The sequence below is a fragment of the Colius striatus genome, chromosome 8 (assembly GCF_028858725.1).
Source record: "Colius striatus isolate bColStr4 chromosome 8, bColStr4.1.hap1, whole genome shotgun sequence".
NCBI lineage: Eukaryota > Metazoa > Chordata > Aves > Coliiformes > Coliidae > Colius > Colius striatus.
In genome coordinates this window covers 38,901,738-38,923,367 of record NC_084766.1, presented here as the reverse complement: position 1 = coordinate 38,923,367, position 21,630 = coordinate 38,901,738, and the positions used below count along the sequence as shown (strand labels likewise).

Here is a 21,630-nt window from a genome sequence, read left to right as displayed (position 1 = left end):
TAGAGCATTAAACTTGTTTTGGACAATGTCTTAAAAGTCAATCCATTCTGGTTTACAAATTTAAACAGGTCTCTTTCCAGGGACACTGGCCCTAAATGTCACGGAACTAACAAAATTGCAGCTACCTTTTACAAACCCAGAAACTCATGTTTTCACTTCCTTATTGCCTCCAATGCTCCATGATGGAGCACAACCAACGTTAACAGAAACAAGAGCTCTCCCAGAAACAGGGCCCCACGCAGCATGCTCCGGCACACAGGAAACACGCCACTCGCAGCTTCCAGCAGGTTTATTGTACAGCTGCTGTCAGAAGTGAAATCACCTCTTCAGAATTCAAACCGCCCCCCCCCAACAAAAAAAAAGGGTTTTCAGATGGCAAGCAGTGCCTCTCACAGCTGGAGAGGGGGCTTGCCAAACAAACATGGCAGACAATGCAAAAAATATTCAATTAAACAAAAGGTAGAACACAAACAGCAAGTTTCCTCTTTTTTAAGGTTAAGTCTGATGCTGCCAATGTTTGTGGAAAACACTCAACTAAGTAAACAAGATGCAGCGACAAATTCCTGGGAAAGTCTGAAGCACTATTAAATGAAAGCAGGCAGTTTTTTGTTGCTCCCTGCCTCGGTTTCATGCTCTGCAATTTATGAGACACAAGTAAATCTCTACAAAATAAGGCAATCTAAATAGCCTTTATTTCATACAACCGTGCATTTTAATTGTTGAACTACTTTACAGGTAGTACAATACTCAGTGCCACTGACCAGAAATACCCACAACGGCCATTGTCAGAGATCTTCAAGGAATAGAGGTTTTTAAGAACTGTTTCTTACCATATTTAACTTTCACAACCAAATCCAACTGTATGCCAGATTTCCTCTTCAGACCACACTCAGCACCTCTATGTTACTGGAACAAGGGCTGGGAGAGCATATGAACTGGCACAGGAACTAACTGGGAACTGGTTGACACCAGTGCCGACTGGACACTGATGGTGCAGCTATTCATTGAAGTCATCTCATTCTTAGTTACACTAATATGTCACAGCATTTTATTTTAAAAGAAGCAAAACTGTAGAACAGACTCCGTAAACACAGAACATACATTCCAAGCAGTAGATCCCTCCAGCTGTACTGAGCACACAGCAATTATTCACTTGTCAGGTGCACAGGAAATTTAAATGAGCTTTGTTAATGCCACATGGACTGGCATTTGCTTTGCATTTCTCCACAAGGTAGAATACTTACTGTGCTCCAGGTTCTGTTTCAGGCACTGAATTTAGGAAAAATTTACAAACACACAGTTTTCCCATTCTGAGACCTTGTCTTCTCAGTAGATGCTAACATTTACTATGCATTCCTACTGCAAATTGTATTTCTCACTGGGTTCTCCAGGTGTTGTGAGCTTAAATAATCACAAACACTATATTTAATTCAGTTGCTACTCCCATTTTAGGTATCTAAATAGCTAGTAGATCTCACAATGTACTTCAGAAATATTTATGCAACACAGCTGCAGATATGACGATTTCACTTTTATCCCTCTTTGAAGCATAGGCAATAATGAAAGAAGAAAAGCTGCAAGACAGACAGAAGAGCACTGCTCCAAGAAAACACACTGCCATGAAATCTAGGTTACCTATTCAAACACAGGTGAGGATAAAAAAACTGAAGAGCTTTATCATCTCTCTAGTAATACATGTGAAAAAGTTCATCATGGCAATACTTATCACCACTTGGTCACATCATGTTTTCCTGAAGTTCATTGCCAGGAGTCACTCTCTTTCATCATACTTGGTCAAGACATCACAGGAAAAGTCACTCGATTTCAAATTTGGTTTTGATGAACCTACACGTATTTTTGCATTATGATTTTCTTACTGCTCTAGAGAGAAATGCTTGCACAACCCCACAGTTACTTTACAAAATGTAAAATTATACTTAAAATTACATTGATCAGATTAGGCACAGGAATGAAAGGAATATACTGTTCTGAAACATCAGGAAACCCATGAACATCTCTAATCTATTAGCATTGACACCATAAACTTCCATTTCTTTAGCCTTAAGACATACTACTAAGGGAAAAATATGCATTTTAAGCAAGGAAAAGCATAAAAAAGTGAAACAGAACACAGAGAATAGTCTAATAGGCTGTCTGTATCAATGTCACACTTCAGACACATCACTGGAAAATCCCACATATAAAACAATCTTCAGAAGTTTGTTCATTTCTTTATGTACTTAAGGAGAACAATAGCTATTTTAATTATCCTAAAGTCTTTAGGTTTACAGATTTAATTAAGAGGTTTTGGAAGAAGTGAAGGCAAAGTGAAAATTTCACTTCTGCCGAGATCTCTGGATAATGTCTCCACATTTTTCAACTAATTAAAATACCACTGAATCTTCTGAATATCCAGAGCAGCTGAAGGAATTTCCCCTTAAGGATGGTTATCATGCCAGTATCTGTGCACATCAAGCAAACACAGTTAAGGTGCTAATATATTTTCCAATTTTAAAAAAAAGCCGTAAGGAACTAAGGAAGATAGTTAAGCAACCCCAGTACTGACAGCCTCTTCAGCAAAGCTAGCTTTTCACCGTAACTACAGGAAATTTACCATAGGCTTATTCTTATAATTACAAGTTTAAAAAAAAAAAAACAAACCAGTAACAATGTTCCTTCCAAGTATGAGGCTCTGTAACATTAACTATTTGGGGATTTGGGGGGGAGGGGGGCGGGGTAGGGATTTGGTTGTTTGGTTTGAGGTTTGTTTGGTTTTTTTTAACTGATGTCTCTTATCCAGGATATTTAAGACTTGTATTTGTGGCACACCCCAGTGAAACGTCTGTGATTCTAAACAGGAACACCATCCATCCTCCTCTGCTCCAGTCCTTGCCCGTGCTTTTAGATCCCATTGCAGAAGCTGAACCTAAAAATCACAAACTGTTCAGAGTAGAGCAGCCTTCCCTGCATTTATGGTGGGTTCACAATGGGGTCTTCCCCAGCTGCCGTATTCAGCATGCAGCCTTGCACTGGCTTTCAGGATAAAGCCATGCTCATCAACCTTGAGCAGCATGTGAGACAGACTCCTCCAACAAAGAACTCGCATCGCTGCAAAAATGCTTTCTGTTTTCAGGTTGTTCACCACTAAGGGTTCGTACCATGAGCTTTCCTAATGAAGGCTTTGAGAACATCCTCTCCTATGAAACACCCACAACCCTCAGAGTAACTTACAAACTTGAAGACTATGTGTTCGCCTCCAAGTCCCACCCAGTGAACTTCATAGCTCCAGGTTCAGATACACAGCAGCAGCACTCCTCCAGCCTCTGCTGACTGCAGACAGCAGGACTTGTGCATCTCATCAGGAATAGCCTGATGGCAGAGAAAAAACAGAACCAGGGAGAGGTGAAGCAATGCCCCATGGAGTAACTAATTGGGAGTAATGGAACCCCCAAAGCAGGGGAGGATCAGCCCCTCCCTGTGCCCTGACAGTCTCTCCTTTACACCTGTCCCCTTCACACCACTTCACCTTCTGCCACTGCCGCACTGGAAAGCCTGACACAAACAGCAGCAGTTGCCTGTGACAGCAGCAGAAAGCACCATTCTCGATGGCTGCCGAAGTACTTTGTCTTCTCTCCCTTATTCCCTCTGTGGCAGCCAGGAGACTTGCCAGAGCAGCTGGAGGAGGGCTGTCAAAGGCTGCAAAATCTGCAGGAGAACAGCTGAGATTCAAGTATCAAGCTCAGAGAGTGAATGAGGAGATGGAGAGACAGTGCTGTGAACACCAGCAGCCTCAAAAGACTCCGCCAGCCTTGCCTTCCCCCACAACTCAGAGCATCCTCAAAATCTCTGAGTCTGCCTGCACTGTCTGCAGCTCCTGTGTAGTGACTTGTGCACCCAGAAACTGCCTGTGACCTATCACAGCCACGACAGCCTCGTTGGCACTCTACTGCACCTTCTCCTGAGGGCCCAGAGCCTGCCCAGCTCTTGTGGCCCTGCTCCCCAGGAGCACTCTGTGCTCCAGTTCTCCACAGCAGGGAAACAGGGAGAGAAGCAGCACTGGGACACAGCCAGCTTTGCATCAGGTGACACTGTGAAGCCACACAGCAGATGAATCTGAGATCAGGTGTGGAATCTTTCTCAGCAGAGGGAAGAGTCTGAACCTGCCCAGCTGCTGGAGGCGACGCCAGGCAGCCTCTGCATGCCAGGCGAGCCTGGTCCTGCCGAGCGAGCCGGGGCAGCCTCCACAAGGCACCTCCATGGCCCAGGACCAACATCTCCAGATGGCCTCTCGACAGGGCAGACATGCTGCTTCTCAGAAGCAATGTACAGATTTTTAAAGTACTGGCAGAAACTTCACTTTCTACACTCTGTGACAGAGGAACCACTGCAAATATGAACCATATGTCATCTTGTGCTACATTATCAGGTGATTAAAAAAGTAGACTAGAAGAGAACACTCTCTCTTTTTGCTGTTTGTTCTACAGAAACGTCTCTTCCCAGTTCTCAGCTCAGTTCTTTGCATTGATCATGCTTCAAGTACCAAACTGCAATGCTGCAAAAACAGTAGTAGATAAATCAGAAACACAGAAGTGAAGCAGCTGTTCTGCTATCACATTGCTTCCCGTCATGCACATTTGATGTTACTTTGTTCACGGTAAATATAGTCATCAGCTGCCAGCGAACCCTGCAAATGCACTGCTCTTACCACCACATTCACTTCTCTCTGTCTTCTGGTTCCCGTGTTTCTACTCCCTTTCCAGTTCTGGAATAATCAGGAACAACATAATTATTCACTATTGAAATGTCAACAGAAATGTAAACAAGTAAAAACTAATCAGAGCTGAAAGCCTGACTTAGAAACTTCAGTTTCAGCACACTCATAAAACACAAGAAAACTTTCAGAAGCTTTAGAAGCTGACAGAAAACATGCATTTTTTTCACTCAAGTTTTAAGGAGAGGACAGCCTTTGTTTCAAAAGTACATGTTCCAGCTCCTGGACCAAAAAGTCACTCTGCAAAGTGTTTGGAAATGGTCTACATACATAACAGAAAAGCAGATAAAAAGGGAATGAGGCTTCATCACAAAAAGATGAACTAAGAAGCAGGCAGTCATTTTTTGCAAGTGCTGGAAAGCAATAAGCAATGGCATGAGCAACAACAACAAAAACTCACAAAAACAACAAGGACAAAAAAAAGTTAAGTCTGCCTACGTAAAGGCACAGACTGCCTGAGGCTGGGAAAGACTTCTGGAGGTCACCTGGTCCAACCCCTGCTCCAGCAAGGTCACCCACAACCAGCTGCCCAGGACCATGTTAAGACAGCTTTTGAATATCTCCAAGGATGGAGACGCCACAAGCTCCCTGGGCAACCTGTGCCAGTGCTCAGCCACCCTTGAGGTAGAAATGTGTTTCCTTATGCACCTTTCCCGCATTGCTCTGAATGTAACAGGAAGCAAACCTTTTCTGTTTAATATGGATTTCTATTATACAAACAATGAGTATCCACAAACAAGTGAAAAAAGCAACCAGTTCAGCAAAAGTTCATTATTTCAAGCAACACAAGCACGCAAGTCTTGTGCCAAAACTTCACCTACTTAGTTGAGGATATATCCATTTGTCTTAATATACGTCTGTCTTCACCAATCCTAGCATACAGTGTGTTTTCCACATACCCAGTAAGACTATAATGGCATTGATAGTCTATAAAAACAAGTAGACCCACGAGACATCAGTTCCTTTCTGCCTTTTTCTTAAATTATATTAAAGATCTTCAACAAAGATCTATCTTTGTTGAGATAAGAATAAGGTGCACAGTGATTATAAATCACAAATACTTCAATAGCTGAAAAGGCTTTGATTCTTTTTTGCTAAAAATTGCTAGCCCACAAGATAAATGAGAACTGGCTTCAAATGGTCTTGCAAGCAGCCAAGCCTGGATAAGGTCTGTCCTTCCAGTCCAGAAAAAACAACACTGCCAGTTCAAGAAAACAAACTTCCTTTAGCAGAAGATTTTTGGGTCACATCCAGTTCTCTGAAGTGAGTGGGTTGGTCCTATCATACTCTTCCACCCAGTTCTTGACTCCTTCATGTGCCTGGCAACATTTGAAGTCAAAAATTAATTAAAGAAAGAAAGAAGGAAAATAGTTCTTCTGATTCTGCCTCCAGTAAAAAGCACAATAGGAATTGTAGACCAACACTTTCACGTTGAACGGTTGTTTTTAAAAAGCATTTTGGTGAGGTCGGGGACATAAAAGTCCAATGCTTTTGTCAAAAACCCTTCTTTGTGTCAATCTGTTGCACTAATGGATCTAACACCAGCTGCCTGCACACTGTTACACAGAAAGGTCTTCAGCCCAGTTAGTCCAAGAGAAACAGTAATTCTGTCCCTATCTAAACAGGAGTTCTGAAGCAATTAAAATGCAGCTAATGCTGGCCGATGATGCTTATTGAACACAGAATTCCCTCACACAGTTTTTTTGAGCAATTTCTCTTGATGTTTGGTTGACACAAATACACACTGCCAAAGAGAGTTCAGCATATGTTTCTTACACATTCCTATGGGAAAACTAGTTTTGCTTTTTCCACTGGGACTGGTAAAGCCTCTAAAGTTAGAGAGTTTGCCACACCAGAAAACAAACCAAAAAAAATCCCTTCAAAACAAGCTCCTTCAGGATCACTTACAAGGCTTTAAAGGAAAGAACTCAGCATTACATCCTGCTCACAAAGCCTGCCTGCCGCTCACTGCATCTACAGCAGTGCTGGGAGTGCTAACAGCATGGCATGTAGTTGCTTTGAAGAGATCATCCATTAATATGTAGTGGCTTGCCAATACATTCAAGGGCAATAAAAAACAAATAGGTCTCTTTTCAAGAATGCAACAGAAATTGGAAAGCGAAGAGAAGACAAGTAGAGGCAGCTCTGCCTCATGCACAGCACAAAAAACGAGTCTGGATACAGCACGTTCCCATGGTACTTAATGCCTGTGATCAGCCGCTCCCTCTGCGGCATGCCAGCAAAACCTTTAATGAGATCTGAACTTTCTAGAGAAAGGGACATCACTTAACAGCCTGTAAACAGTCTTTGCAAGCTACTCAAAGCAGACGGAGACAGAGCAAGTAAAGATAAAGGGGGTTTTTCAAAGTCTATCTAAAGAGCTAGTTTTTTCAACCCTTTATGGCTTATGCAAGCTGAGGAACCTCTCACTAAGCAGGAGGCTCATATAGCTTATACTAAGTCTTCATTTAGCCAGGAGCATCTCCAGTAACAAAATGTGCTGCATGCTTATACAAGCTGCATTGAAATCAGGCAGAGAAGCACTATATCCTTACTCAAATTAAAGGGGAAAAAAATGAGCCATGATCCTGATTCTCACTCGTGACCCACACTATCCGGTTACCCTCAACAGTTCACTATTCAACTCAGAGGTGCAGCTTTTAAAGAGGGAAACCACACAGCCTGCTCCAGATGAGGAGCTACTCTCACCTGCTTGCATACTATTGTGGCTGTCCAATTTACCACCTTCAACTTCATAATCTTCATGGTACCATCCTAAAATGCTCCAACTTTCAGAGGGAGAACCAGGATGCCAAGTCTACAAGCACAGGAATGCCTTGGGTGGCACTTGGAGGTGCAATAGTTTGGGGAATCTGGGGCCACTTGCCCAGGGTCGTGCAGGATGCTTGTGGCTGATTTCCATAGCCTAAACCAGCATCCCCACCATCAAACCACCTTTACTCCTCATGACTGGAAAACACCTTTTGTACCAAAGCATTTTTTTTTTCTTCCAGGTTGTTTTGAGGTATGTACAGTCTGGAGCAGTTGCTGCACTGCTTCTCTACAATGGAGGCATGTGGTTCCTCTTTGAACAGTGTTGATTACTGGTGTCCCCACACAGGGATCTGCAGCCATGTGTTCTACAGTCTAACAATCTATCTGTTCCAAATTTGTGCTTAATTTAACAACATGTGTTTTGTATTACAAAGAAAAACACTCAAACAACCTTGTTTCAGTGCCATTCAGTATACTTCTACATCCCTGACAAGCGTGTGGCTTCTGTATGTGCAAACCATTACAAACCACAATGCGAATTGAAGGTTCTTTCCACTGCAACGTGGTGTTTCTAATTGCATCACCTTGGATTACCAGCACACAGGTCTTAAGCTGAAGTCTGGCAAATCCGTGTCAGTAATAGTCATACCACCTGAAAGCTGTTTGAACTGGCATCTGAGCTATCTATAAATGCAAGAAAACTTGCAACGTTGTCCTGGGCTTTTTAAAATTACTTTTCTTCACTTTAATCTTCTGCTTTCAAGGACATTATCTGGAAAGCTGACTGACTCATGAAGACAAGACCTTCATGAACACATTCATGATAACAATCAATTGTAAGACTTAAAAATATCACATAGAAGTGCTGATCACTTTTGTTTGCTGTCAATAAATGCTTTAATATCTTCTCCAATAATGTATTAAAATGAAAGTTATTAAATAGTGCATTCACATTTTAAAGTTGTGTACAAATAATGGAGATAATGCTAAAAGTGGTGATCATTAGTATATATACCACTGGAAAAAAATGGTAGTAAAAAAGTCTGTAACTTGTAATGCTCACTCTTTCCCAGTTTGATGACAGATGTGCTTCATCTGATCTTTTCCACACTATGAAACAACATATTCCCTAGAACTTATCAAGGGAAGACTCCTTGTCACTTTAGTAGTAAAGATGCAAAAAAGATGTCAAATGACTCCACCATGGGCCATTTAAGCAATCAAAGACACAAAGTCGTGTTTGTCTGTGACCACTTCCTATTCTCTACTGAGTGTGAAAAGAGATGGTTAGAAAAACACCAAATAAAGTATCAGACTATGCTAACGTGGACACATTTTGAGAACTTCCACATACTAAAAGCATACGACTGGCTTTCAGTCAGACTTGCTTGTCGGACTTTTTTCCTGTTTTTTTCAAATTAAGGTAATAGTCTAAGAGCAGAAGGCAAATGCTATGACCAAAGTGGCAGGTCTTCTGGGTGGAGGTGGAGAGAAGACAATACCCACAACAATACTTAAAGCCAGTCTGTCTTCCAAGGCAATTCAGTCACTTGATTTCCTCTTCTTGGCATAGGGATGCCAAGGAATAAATAGTGTGTTGCTCCACCCTGATGGAGGAGAAACTCTAACATCATGGAATTACCTCTTTGACAGCAAGAAAGATGCTCACTGCAATAAAGGCAGCACAAAACTACTTCAAAGTCCAAGACAAAGCTCCACGAGGAATAGTTTTGTAACACCCAGAGCATTACTTCCCTACAAGTACGTAGTCCTGGCTCTGGCTTTAACAGGCTCATTACCCAGTGCACCCCTGGGGCCCCAAGGATGTGCAGTAATAAATCAGATCCCTCTCATATGCATTCAATCCCTCCAGCAGCTGAATAGCTCCTGCTTCAAGGAGTAATGAATGATGTGTTCAGTGTAACAGAACTTGCCTTCTTGACAGCTTTTGAGATGCACACAAAACTGCAAATGAAAGAGCTACTTTTCTCAGTGACATCCTCACTTTAAATAGTAAATGAGGAATAAGTAGGGAGCTTTCAAAAGGGAGTAAGTATACACAGTATAAGAAAGGGAGAGTTTGAAATAAAAAGAAGAAATACCTTTGCAGGAGGTAGAAAATAAAAACAAGTACAAAGAAATAAATAACAGAATAGGGGAAATGAGAAAAAAAATAAGTAAACATCATATCAGCCTTTTAGAAAAATCACAACATCTGACAGCTTAACTGCTATTCCTCATGCAACTCCCTTTGAAGTCAAGTTCTGTGGCGAGAAAATTTATTACGAGAACTTTGAATCAGCAACAGCAACTTTAAAATTTGACCTTGGTGTGAGTGCTTGCACAAGCTAATAAACTAACAGATTCTCTTGTAAAGCATTCTTCCTATGCTATCCCACTCCCACGGCATACTTTCATATTCAAATATTTCGGCAATTAATCCTCTTAAACTATCACTCTGATACACTGGCAATTTGTGGAAACCCAGCAAGCTACGAAATGCTAACCCTACTCCACCTGCTATTAAATCATATTAACAAAAAACTATAACTACATAATGCACTTTGTCACTATTACTTCCTCATGTAAACGTATGCTCTTGCTGTTAATGATAACAATCAAAAGGAGAGGAAAGATGGTGTATAAGATAATCTGAGTGTCTTGCTTAAGGGAGGCTAAACACTTTGCAAGATTCCAAATAAACTCTTCTGCTCACGGAACTGTAAAAATATCTGCTAAAAAGAAATTTCGTAAGTTTTCTTTTTAAAAAAAATAAAGTTTTTTGTAAGCATACATCTTCATCTTGAAGGAAACAGCCCGCCCTCTCTGTTGCCTGTACCATTACTGCTCCAATCACCCCCAGCAAGTTAGAAAAGACCTTTTAAAAATTTTACGAGTATATGAATGCACAATAACAAGCAATTGCTTTACTGCAAGACTTCTTTGGGTCTTGATCCTCATTTACACCTGAAAGGGGAATCTGCTCTGCAACTCAGTCTCAGCAACTCACTCTCAGCCATCACCGCTTACTACACCTTTGGGGGCTGAAAGCGAAGGGCTGGCTGTGGGCAGGACCTGAGCAGCTCCCAAGTGAGCACGCTGGGTACCAACAGTCCACCAGCACACACTGATGTGTAGTACTTGGCCTGAGCTGGGGATGCCAGGAGCTGAATGATGTGGCAAACTGACAGCTAGGAAGCTATATATCAGCAGGAGTATTTAGATTCTATTCAAGCAGGCTGTGAAGGATTTAAGAAAGATCTTGTCAAAACAGCTTGCTTGCAAGTACATCACTATCGCTGTGTGTATTTGACACTATCACCTGCCTAAAGATTAAATGAAGGAACAGCTACAAACTGGTACAATCCTCCTCCCATCTACCCTACAGTTTTTTTTCAAAACACAAGTATGAACAGCTGCAAGTAATCTCTGTATACCTGGAAAAGCCCTTTAGGAACTAAGATCAGCATGGGCATTACTGCTGGTGCAGCTCCATTGTACTGCATAAGGCACTTCAGCTGTCCACACACACGTCCCTGAGCTCATCCCCAGCCATGGAAGTAAAAGAAAACAAGAGGCCCTGAAGGACTTCCAAACCAAAACATCTTTTCACAGCAGCAAAAAACTACACATGAAGCAAGGGCTATTCAGCAGCCAGACACTATCACACCGGGCCAGCAGCTGTAGTCTGCTGGCAATGCACTACCAACAACTTCACTTGATACAACAGATCCCCCTTTTTTTTAAGTATTATTTTTTTCAAATGCACAAGCACTGCAAAGGGCAACAAAAGTCTGTTCCTCTCCATCACCATTTTCATATAGGCAGGAAGCTTTAGGTAGTACCAAATTCTGGTCTACCTCAAAATTTCACGTCCTGCAAAAGAGGTTACAACTGAGAAAAACAAGAAAGAGCTTCCTAAAAAAAGTTAAGAGTGGCAGAAGCATGAGTACAGCAGAAGCTACAAGAAAAAAAAAAGTTGATTTGAGATTCTGCCATAGAAAACTAAACAAACAGAAGGCAGCAACAATGTTTAAAGAAATCAGTGGTGGCATTCACATACAACAAAAAATTAAGATCAAAAAGATGACACCAAAATAACCAGAAAATAGAAAGTGAGGATTGCAGAAAAAGAAAAATGAGAAATTACTTATTTTTAGTGTTCCCATAAGTGAGAACGCTGAAAAATACTTCTTCATTGGCCTTCTAAGCTATTGCTTAAGAATATGTGTTCCTAAAATGGAAGTCCTCAGTTATGGGCACACCATTTTAGACCATCACAGAACGCAAGGCAAAAAACAACCCGGGCTTCGTCCTCGGGAGACAGCCAGAGCTGCGAGTGCCAGGCGCAGCCCCAGGAGGCTCCAGAGCCTACCAACCCACTGGCAAAGGCAGATCAGGGCCCTCCTCACTCATCCACCTCTGCGCCTCTTCCTCCAGCTGCCTGACTTCTGCTCTTCTTCCTCACACTCGGCCACACCACAGGCACTAGCTCAGCCCTCCCAGCCAGGAAGGTGCCCGCAGCCATGGCCAGCCCCGCTGAACCTGGACAAAATACTCCCTGGACATTCACATCTCACATATAAATGTCACCTTTATCTGGGCTCATTTGTTTGGTTTTCTCTTTCACTCCAGATAAGATCAACACAATCTGACAGTAAGGATGGACTAAGTGTTTCTCAACAGTGAAGTAATGTAATTTGGAAAAAAACATTTGATTCACTGATTTTTAATTTATCCCCCGTTCAATCTAGGAGATAGGATTTGAAAGGAGAGCGCCTTGACTTGCAACATGCTGGTCTTCAAACTTATTTAGAAAATAAAACCCAATTAACACATTTTGTATTCTATCATATTTGAAATATTCAAGAAAACGCAAATAATTATTCTTGTGGAAAAAAAACCCCAAACAACCCCAAATCCAAGCCTCTCTTATTGTTATCACCTAATGGCAGCTAAATCCACAGATACTTAATATCAAAATACCCTCTCTTTCAGGACTGTAAAATTAAGGTCAGGTGTGATACAGATCCATCTACCTTGTGACCACCACTGGTCAGAAGAGCAAGTAGCTTTTCACAACTATGATGGGACTTCAAATTCAATTGACAGACTTCAACTCTTAGCAGAAGTAAAGGATTTCCCAACTTCATACTCAGAATTAAAGCAATACACGTATTTGTAACACTACTGCTATAAACAGGACTTGGAACAAGAGATTCTCACTGTGCACTGGAGGAGAAAGGCAGACTTTCACACAGATGTTGAGTAGGTTGAGGCCACTTTCACCTGTGAAAGCGAAATCTTACTGCCCCATCCTGCACTGTTGTCTGAAGGCTAGTATTTTGTGCAGTCAAAGAAAACATAGGTAGGACAGTAATGCTGTTAAGTCACTCAAAGATCCTACTAGTACCCTAGCACCAGACAGCAATTCCCTAACCTACTTTCTCCCTTCCTTTTTGAAACAAGCAAAACCCCCAAACAAACAAAAACACATTCTGTTTACCTTATACCTTTCCTGACCTCAAACAAAACCCCCAAATAAACAAAAAAAGACACATTCTGTTTACCTTTTACCTTTCCTGACCTCAAACAAAACCCCCAAACAAACAAAGACACATTCTGTTTACCTTATACCTTTCCTGACCTCCTTCCACTTCTATTCTGGTCCAAGTTTGTCCTGAGAATTTAAGAACTGCATCAACCTACCATTAGAGAAGAGCTATGTAGATTGAGTTACACGGAGAAGGACACGGTTTCAGCAGTACCTACCTGACACAGGCTCACATAATCCAATTTCAAAGTAAACAGGAACAATTGAACTATTTCCTAACTCAAGCAGAAATGTTGGAACTTGTATGGCTAATCCTGCTGGCAACATTGGAAATCTTTACCCTAAAGATCTACGCCCAGAGGTTTAAACAACAGAGATTGTTAAAGTAACCTAAAACCGAAACAGAGTAAGGCACAATTTTCAAGGGAGAGCACTAATGTGTTTTTTCAAAGTCTGTGACTGCACTCAGATAAATGTGCAAACAGTAACAAAGCTTCTGAGACAACAACTGAATTGCAAAGGTCTCCATCTGCCTCCACCCAGAAGAAACAACCATAGCTCCTTTGCTGCACTGACCATGCAACTCAGCAGGAAAGTTTCTCCATTATATGCAGTGCCACCATCTTCTCGGGACACCCGCCAGGCAGGTGGGATGGAAGCAGGGGCAGAAGGGCTGGCTGCCTGCATTCCCTGCAGAGAGGTTTGGGGTCCTGCCTGAACTGAGGACAGACATGCCTCCATCACTCATGCCTTTCCATCTGCCACCCAACCTGCTCTGCTCTGTGGCCAGTAACACACTTGGGGGCTGAATAAACCCACAGGGAGTTCCAAACATTTCCTCTGCTGACACACTCTCACCTGACACAAAATACTCCCAACCTTGCCTAAAACTCTCCCAAGCAGAGTCCCACAGAGGTTGCCAGGATCACTCCAGAGCCTGAGGGCATCCTCAAAGGAGTTTTCCACAAGGCAGCTCCAGGCACTTCATTGCAGATGTCAGTGCACCTTTCTGCCAGTCACCTGTCCACAGCCCTCATGAGGATGAGCTCACACTGTCTGATGGCTCCCACTGGCTCCAGCATCAGGTCCTCACACCTGACTCCCAGGTTTTAGTCCCAAGGGAAAACATCACTAAGCTGTTTAGAGAATGAATAGAGTATAGCAGATAGGAAAAAAAGATGGCAGTAATTAACATTCTATACAATAAAAGAAGGGAAGTGCTAGGCAGATTGATTCTGTGGCCACTACAGAAGCACGTTCATGGAAATGCAGATACGAAATGTTGTTAGTACAGACAGAGGAAGTAAAGAAAGCACAGAAATCAGGGAGGGAGAGAAAGGGGGAGAGGCTCATTTAACAGAATAATTTGGGCTGGAAGAGACCCTCCAGCAACAGGCAGTGACATCAGAGGACTGAAAAAAGAGACAGAGTGACTCACAGGTAACCTGAACTCCATTTTTTGTTATGAGCAAGAATATATTGTGATAAAAAACAGGAAATGTTTATATAGCAAGACAAACATTAAATGCTTAAGTAAACACAAACGTACCAAAACTCATACACATTCATATTCATGAGATGCACATGCTCATGAAATTCTGAAGAATATTGGTAGATCTAATACAGCATTAATGTTTTTAATGAAGCAGCAAAGCTACTCGAGGAATGAAATCAGCCCAGCACAGACCCTCTTCTCTGTTAAACACATTTATTCATGAGCTCCCAGGTCAGCACTGCAACAGGTTATTAGTGGATGCCACGGATGGCTGGCAGGAGCAAAGCAGTATGTTACCACAACTGGCCTCTGGCAATCAGAGAGCAAAAAAAGAGCAACTTTCTCCTCTTTGCAAAAGTATAGCCAGGTCAGCAATACCAGTTGTCTAGGAAAGACTATCCCACCCACACAAACCTGTCAAGCTAAGACATTTCACATTATTCTTCTACAAAATACCAGTCTCAATTCCAGAGCATTTGCACGTACAGCATGTGCCAGTTGAGTAAAAAGCATTCTAACAAAACACATCCAAAGTGCAAGTCCTGCTGTTGCCACACAATAACGTTCAGGCTACTTTAAACAAACCAGAGGAAGGTTCAACTCCATACATGAGGGTTTGCTGGCATGGAAACAGGGTGCACAAGTCCCAGCCACATGAGCTAAGAGTGAGGGTGCAGCCCTGGAAGGGCTGGGCAGCTTCAGCAGCAGGAGACCCACATCTCCAGAACCCCCCACCTGCCCACATAGCCCTTGACACAGGAGCAGGGGGCTCCATGTGAGTTCACTTCTCAAAGGACTTCTGGCCCACAGTGAATCACATCCCCAGTGTAAGACAGGACTGTGCCAACGCAGGACACTCAGAACCAACCATCCCGTCTCCTCTGGGCATCTGCACTGTGGTGTGAAACTACTGTTACACTACCTTGAGGTCTCCATCACAATTTGTCTAAAAAGGTATCGTTTAATTAAAATACACACCACTAACTGCAACTTCAAATCAAAATTAAACAGAAAAAGGATTAGAGAAACAGGAAATGGTCTTTCAGCCCAATGTAGGTGAAGTCCATCAAAGCAGCAGCCCTCGTACATGACTGAAATCACTTCAGGTCACAGCAGAGGAGCTTATTCCTCAATTGAACAGGAAGAGCCAAACAAGCAGAAACAGACACCGGCAGCTCCAACAGGTAACTCGAAAGCTAAACCCACAGACCAAGCTAGTGTCATCTTTATCACATCTGAACTGCATCAGCATTACTCCAGAAACCTGACAGGGCAGTCAGTCACAACTCCAAAAGCAACAAACCAGAAGCAACACCATGAAAGTTGAGGCTAGTCTTTGCATTCCCCTCTCTGCAGTGAAACACACCCAAATAAGTCTGGTTTTGTTGCTGTAGAAAGTTACATTTTTCACTGCAAGAGAGTTACTTGCTGGAGCAGCGGCACTCCTGAATGGCAAACAACACACGCTCCACCCTCCCAGCGCTAACTAATAACACCTAGAAAATGCTTCAGTCTCACAGCACAGGCTTTCTCCAGTGACAGTGCTACAAAGTGGCTGCTTCATCACTCTCAGACAAAAGAGATGGCAGGAAAGCACTTGGAACCACGGCATTTGCTGCGGCAGGAGACGGCAGGCTCAGGCCGGAGGCAAACACCATCTCTGGGCCCCTGTTCCGTGGCAACGGGAACACACATCAGAGGCACGAGCCACAGAGTCCTGCTGAACACCACAGCTTTACTCACAAGCAGATGCTGCACAAGCTTACAGCCACAATCACAGGCGTTATTATGAAATAAGTATTTTCACAGCATCCATTTAACATGAACTGACACACGTCAGTGTAAAAATAACTGCAGCAGTAATCTGTCAAAGTTTACTAAACTTGGCAAAAAGATGAACTGCCTCCTTTGACTAAACATATATCAATCACATCGTGTGCTTCGTGTCAGCCCTCAAGATAATGAAAAAACAAAGTAAGTTCTGAAGACTGTGTGAGCAGGAACACGATTACTGTGGCACACTTAGCTGTTATACCCAGGGCTGGTGCACAGAGCAGAGAGAGCCCTGACGCACGCAACGAGAGCAGCACACAGCACACTTCTGGACCCCAGTCTCTGCTGGACATCCACTATCGTACAAACGACGGCCCCCTGGAAATCCTCCCTCCGCAGCACAGGACATGCCGGGACTATTCAGCTCCACCAGTACTTCGTCAACGACTGCAGTGGTGTCGGACTCCACCCGGGAGGTTTGGCAGCCTGGCTGCTATCCCACACGCTTGTAAATATGTCTCAATTCACGTTGATTCACAAGAACGCATCCTTCCCTCTGCCCAACTGCCAGCCCTACCGACGGCTACACTCCTGTGACACGCACCGATCTGAAACATTCCAAACTGCTGAACGTACTACACTAAACAGACATTAAAACTGTATTTTCATGTCACAAGGTGCAAAGCATCTGAGGGGGGAAGCTCGGGGCTCAGCTGGGCTGCAGCCTTGGTGGAAGGCCACAGAAGAAGCAATCCACAACAGGCTCTGTTTTCACTCCCCGAGGATGAGAGCACCCCAAGTTATCACCCTCCTGACATTTCAGGAGGAAACATAGCCGCGGGACTGCAATGAGCCAGGACGGCGTTACACCGCTAACGACAATAACGCACGGCCACACCGGCCACACAACGGCACCCCCGAGAGCGTTTCGCCGCCGCCCCCGTATCCCAACGCCTCGCTCGGGGCTTCCACTGGCGGCAGAGCCCCGACCGCCCCGGGAAACGCCGGCCGCAGCGGCAGACGGACGGGACGGTTGCCGGGGAGCCGCGTCGGGCAGCGCTGCCGCCACCGGCACCCGAGGCCGGCCGGGACCGGCGCGGCCGGGACGGGGCGGCCGCCGCGGGCGGTGGGCGGCGCGGCGGCGCTAGGACCGGCGCGGAACGGCGGCTCGGGAGGCGGCGCGGCGGCGGCACTGCCCGCGGAGACCCCCGGCCCCGTCCCGCCGCCACCCCCCCCCTTCCCCACCGCCCCAGCGGGGTGCGCGTTAGCCGCGGTACTTACGTCGTCAAAGAGGGACCCGACGTTGGCCGTCACCAGGAGCACCCCGGCGCCGGCCGCGGCCCCCTTCACCGCCATGGCGCCGGCGCTGGCGGCGGGCGGGCGGAAGCGCGGAGCGCGGCCGGCAGCGGCGGCGCTGCGGGGAGCCCGGGGGCGGGCGCGGGGCGCTGCGGGGAGCGAGGCGCCTGGCCCGCCCCGTCAGCGCGGGCGGAGGGCGCGGGCGGCCGCGAGTGCTCCCGGCGCGGGCAGCCCGCGGACATCCGCGCCGCGGCGGGCCGGCCGCCCTGCGGCTGCTGCGGGGCCGCGGCGCTCAGCGCTCGCCCGCCGCCGCCGTCGTCGCGCTGCTGCCGGGACGGCTCCCGCCGGTGGAGGCTGGCGCCGGGCCGCGGCGCATGGCAGGTCGGCGGGGCGGCTGTCGCGGGACGGGGCGGCGGATGTCGGCGCTCCCCGGCCGGGCTGAGCAGGCGCTGCGCGCTCCGCGCTGCTGCCGCCGCCGCTCCCGGCTCTGGTGGCGCGGCGGGCGGGCCAGGCTAGGGCTCTGCGCCGGCGACGTCACCGCGGCTCCGCGCGGCTCTTAAAAGGGCAACGCCTACCCCGGGAAGCGCCCCGCGGGAGGCAGCCGCCGGCGCTGACCCGCGGCACGGCCGCTGCCGAGGCTCGCTCGCGGCCGCGCAGCCCCACGGGGAGGGAAGGGGAGGGGAGGGGAGGGCCGGGCGGCCGCTCATCAGGCCCCGCGCTTCACCTGCGCCGAGCGCGGCCCCAGCGCGTCCAGGCGGCGCGGCGCGGCGCGGGGCCGCAGCACGGGCGGGGCGGGAACTCGTCCCTGCCTGGGCGCTGCGGGGAAACCGGCCCGGGGCGGCGGGACGAAGGGCAGCGGGATCTGCCGGCCCCTCGGGGCAGCCGCGGGGTTTCCCCTGCCCGGGCTGTCCCCCAGGGCGCCCCGCGTACCCCCGGACAGCCCCTGCGTGGCACAGCTCCAACCCTGCCATGGGTACTGGGGTAGGTTGGGCAAGCGCCTGTCGCTGCCTCCACAGTGTAAAGCCCGCAGCGTCGCACGAGGGTCTGTCACCAGGAACGGCAGGTGGGATGGCTATCAGTAACGCTGGACAAGCTGCTGTTTGCTCCAGCAGAAACTAGACCTATGGAGGAGTGGGCTGAAGTGGTCCGTACAGATCCTGGGAGGGCTCCGAAGTTATCTTCATCTGACAAAATACCTTTTGTGAAAGGAATCTTTTCAACGTCTTTGCATTAGGAACCAGAGACATGATAAATTGTTCTTTGCCATGCTGTGCAAGATAGCTGGCTCCTAAGATTATCTATATTTCATGTCTGATTAATAAAAGGAACAAAATGTGTAGAAGCTCAAATTACAAGGCTTGCAGAGGTCTTCCTGGGCTTTGGAGCTGGAAAAGCTCTTGTCAAAAGAGCACATAAATGATACGGACAGAGGGTCGCTGGGCAGAGCAGGGAAGATAGGAAACCCAAGCTAGATTCAAGAGCAACTGCATAAATACACAAAACTGAGGGGAAAACACAGTTGCAGAGGCAGATCTGGGGGTACTGTGTCAGAAAGCATGATGGTAAAGAATGTCCAACAGGCAACACCACTGCAGAGGAGGTGACAAGGGAAATCATCAAAGACAAACGTCATCACACTGAGCACGATGCCATCACACTGAACAAGAAGGCTCAGCCAGAGAAACAAAGATTGCTACTGCTCCTCGGCAGAATGTTATTTCTCCTCAGCTCTTGTCTGTGTCTCCCCAGGGAGAGGTGTCTGATGGGCAGTAAATAATCACATGTGTCTCCAAACACAAGGCAAAGAAAATTTGTCTCCTGCATGGGCCTTCAGATGTGGTTTACACAAAAATTCTTGCATTTTGTATTGAAACCATCAAAGTGTGCTCACAGTCCATTAACAAGTCTCTCCCAAGCTAGAGATACCTCAGGCAAATGAGCTTGTCTGCTCATGCTTGCAGTGAATGAAATTTCACACGTGGCAGAAGAATCTCTTTGGCAAGATTCAGTTACCTAGAAATATCTATGGGATAAGACATCCTTCCTTGCAATTACACTCCCCCCACCTGCAGTCAGGAAAGGAGGTTGAGTTCACCTCTGTTCCCCCGTGATAGCTGTGGGCAGCAGCACACTTTGGTGCAAGCTGGTGGGTGTCAGAGGCTCAGCCACCTGCAGGTTCTGCTGTGGAGCTCACCACGGAGCCACTGCAGTGTGTGCCACCGGCACGGTGCCTCCAGTGCTGCCCTCACACGCCAGCCATACCAAGTCTCAGCAACCAGGCCTTGGCTGGGGCACATCTGCCTCACAAGGTCTCCAGCGCAGTACAGGAAGGTGCTTCAGAAATAGGGGAGAGGGGAAGGAGCAGAATCACTGAACCCATGGATCCCACTGCTTGAAGAAGGGGTCCAATAGCCACTGTCAAGCCAGGCCACATAGAAACATGCAGAGGATCAAACCGCTGATTGAACTTGACAAATCAGGCCTGTAAAGTCTCTTCTTTGTGGCAAACTTCCTCAGGTAGAGATGACAAAGTCTCTGCTAGATCATGACCACTGTCTTTCTTTGTTAGAAGGCACTAATTAAATAAAAGCCAGATTGAAATTGTGGAAGTCTGCCACAAACATGGGATATTTGCTGACTTTCAGTAAGCTGTGGCATACAGATAAATGTACAATGTGCTCATGCCCAGAGGCACTAAACACTGTTGGACTCTTCTGGACAAGCTCTTAAGGTTTTGTGCAACTTCCAAGACAAGTTGCATTGTAGACCCCATGATCCTACCTGGATGCACCCATTAGAGCTATCAAAGATGAGCTGATCAAACATACCATCTAATATATCTCGACAGGTTCACACATAGGAAAAAAATAAGCGAGATGGAGGGGAGGGGACATGGCACACATTTGCTTCTAGCACATACATCTTACAAATTTCAGCCCGCAGCAACTACATCAAAGTCACGGTAAGCTGGAGGAAGCTGTGTCAAATTACACCCTGCTGGAAAGGGATCCCGGCCACATGGCATCCAGGTGAAAAGTCTAGCAGGGCTCAGGAACAGGAAACTTGAAGACAAAGTGGCTGCAGGCCACAAGAACTTACTTGTAAAGGTCCAGGGCAGCAGCCACCTTGCTGTGATATCAACGTACTTTGTCAGTTTCTTTGGCAAAGTGCTACAGCATGAAAATGTCACGGCTGTGTAAACGTAGAATGATGAACCTCATGCTTTCTTCAAGGAAAGGAGTGTATAAAACCTGAGAAAACAGGAACATATAATATAGCATCATCTGTACAGTATTTTCAAACCAATTCCTGAGAGCTGACTTGCCCAATAACAGGTTATAACAGAAGCTATTTCCAAAGCAGGAAAATTAAGAGAGGTTTAATGACATCTCAAACCTGTAGAGAAAGCAGCACTACCAGTTGAAGTTTTCTGTTACAGCTCCTGGTTTTCCAGTACTTGTAACCTAGACAGTGTAGTCTGAATATCTGCAGTCTTGCTGCCTGCCTTGAATATCAAGTTTGAGCAAGAGGACTCAAGAATGAGGTTAGTTTTTACTGAGAAGCTTTGCCACAATGGGGGGAAAAAATGGTCTTGAGGCTGAAATTTTCAAATAAGCCTGTCAGGTAGGTGAACAGCATCACCATCCCCCTGCGTTTGCATTACACAGCTTGGAAAACAATGTCACCACTTGCATAGAAGCCACATAAAAATTGTCTTGTAGGTTAGGGCTGTAGCATTTTTTACCCAAGTTTTAATATTTTCACAACTTTTCCTACCGAAATTCAGCACAAGATAATGAAGACTTACATGACGTTATTCACTGTCAGGTTCAGAGAAAATGTAATTGAAATTAGCACAGAGGAGGGATGTGTGGTGTCCCAGGCCCAACAATGCACCTTCTGAAGAACACAGATAAACACAGAGCAGCATCACTTACTATCCAGGTGGGAAGGACGGGGCCCATG

At 45.8% G+C, this 21,630-nt stretch overlaps 1 protein-coding gene across 3 annotated transcripts in view; it reads right to left on the bottom strand.

Moving 5' to 3' along the window:
- Window positions 1-17,766, bottom strand: part of INPP5A (inositol polyphosphate-5-phosphatase A) — a 206,693-nt gene extending 188,927 nt beyond the window's left edge. For all 3 annotated transcript variants that reach the window (XM_062001516.1, XM_062001518.1, XM_062001517.1), the window contains exon 1: window positions 17,650-17,766. In XM_062001516.1, coding sequence (XP_061857500.1) covers window positions 17,650-17,724 — 75 coding nt within the window. In that variant the 5' untranslated portion in view covers window positions 17,725-17,766. The remainder of the gene's footprint in view (window positions 1-17,649) is intronic.
- Between the last annotated feature and the right edge of the window lie 3,864 nt (window positions 17,767-21,630).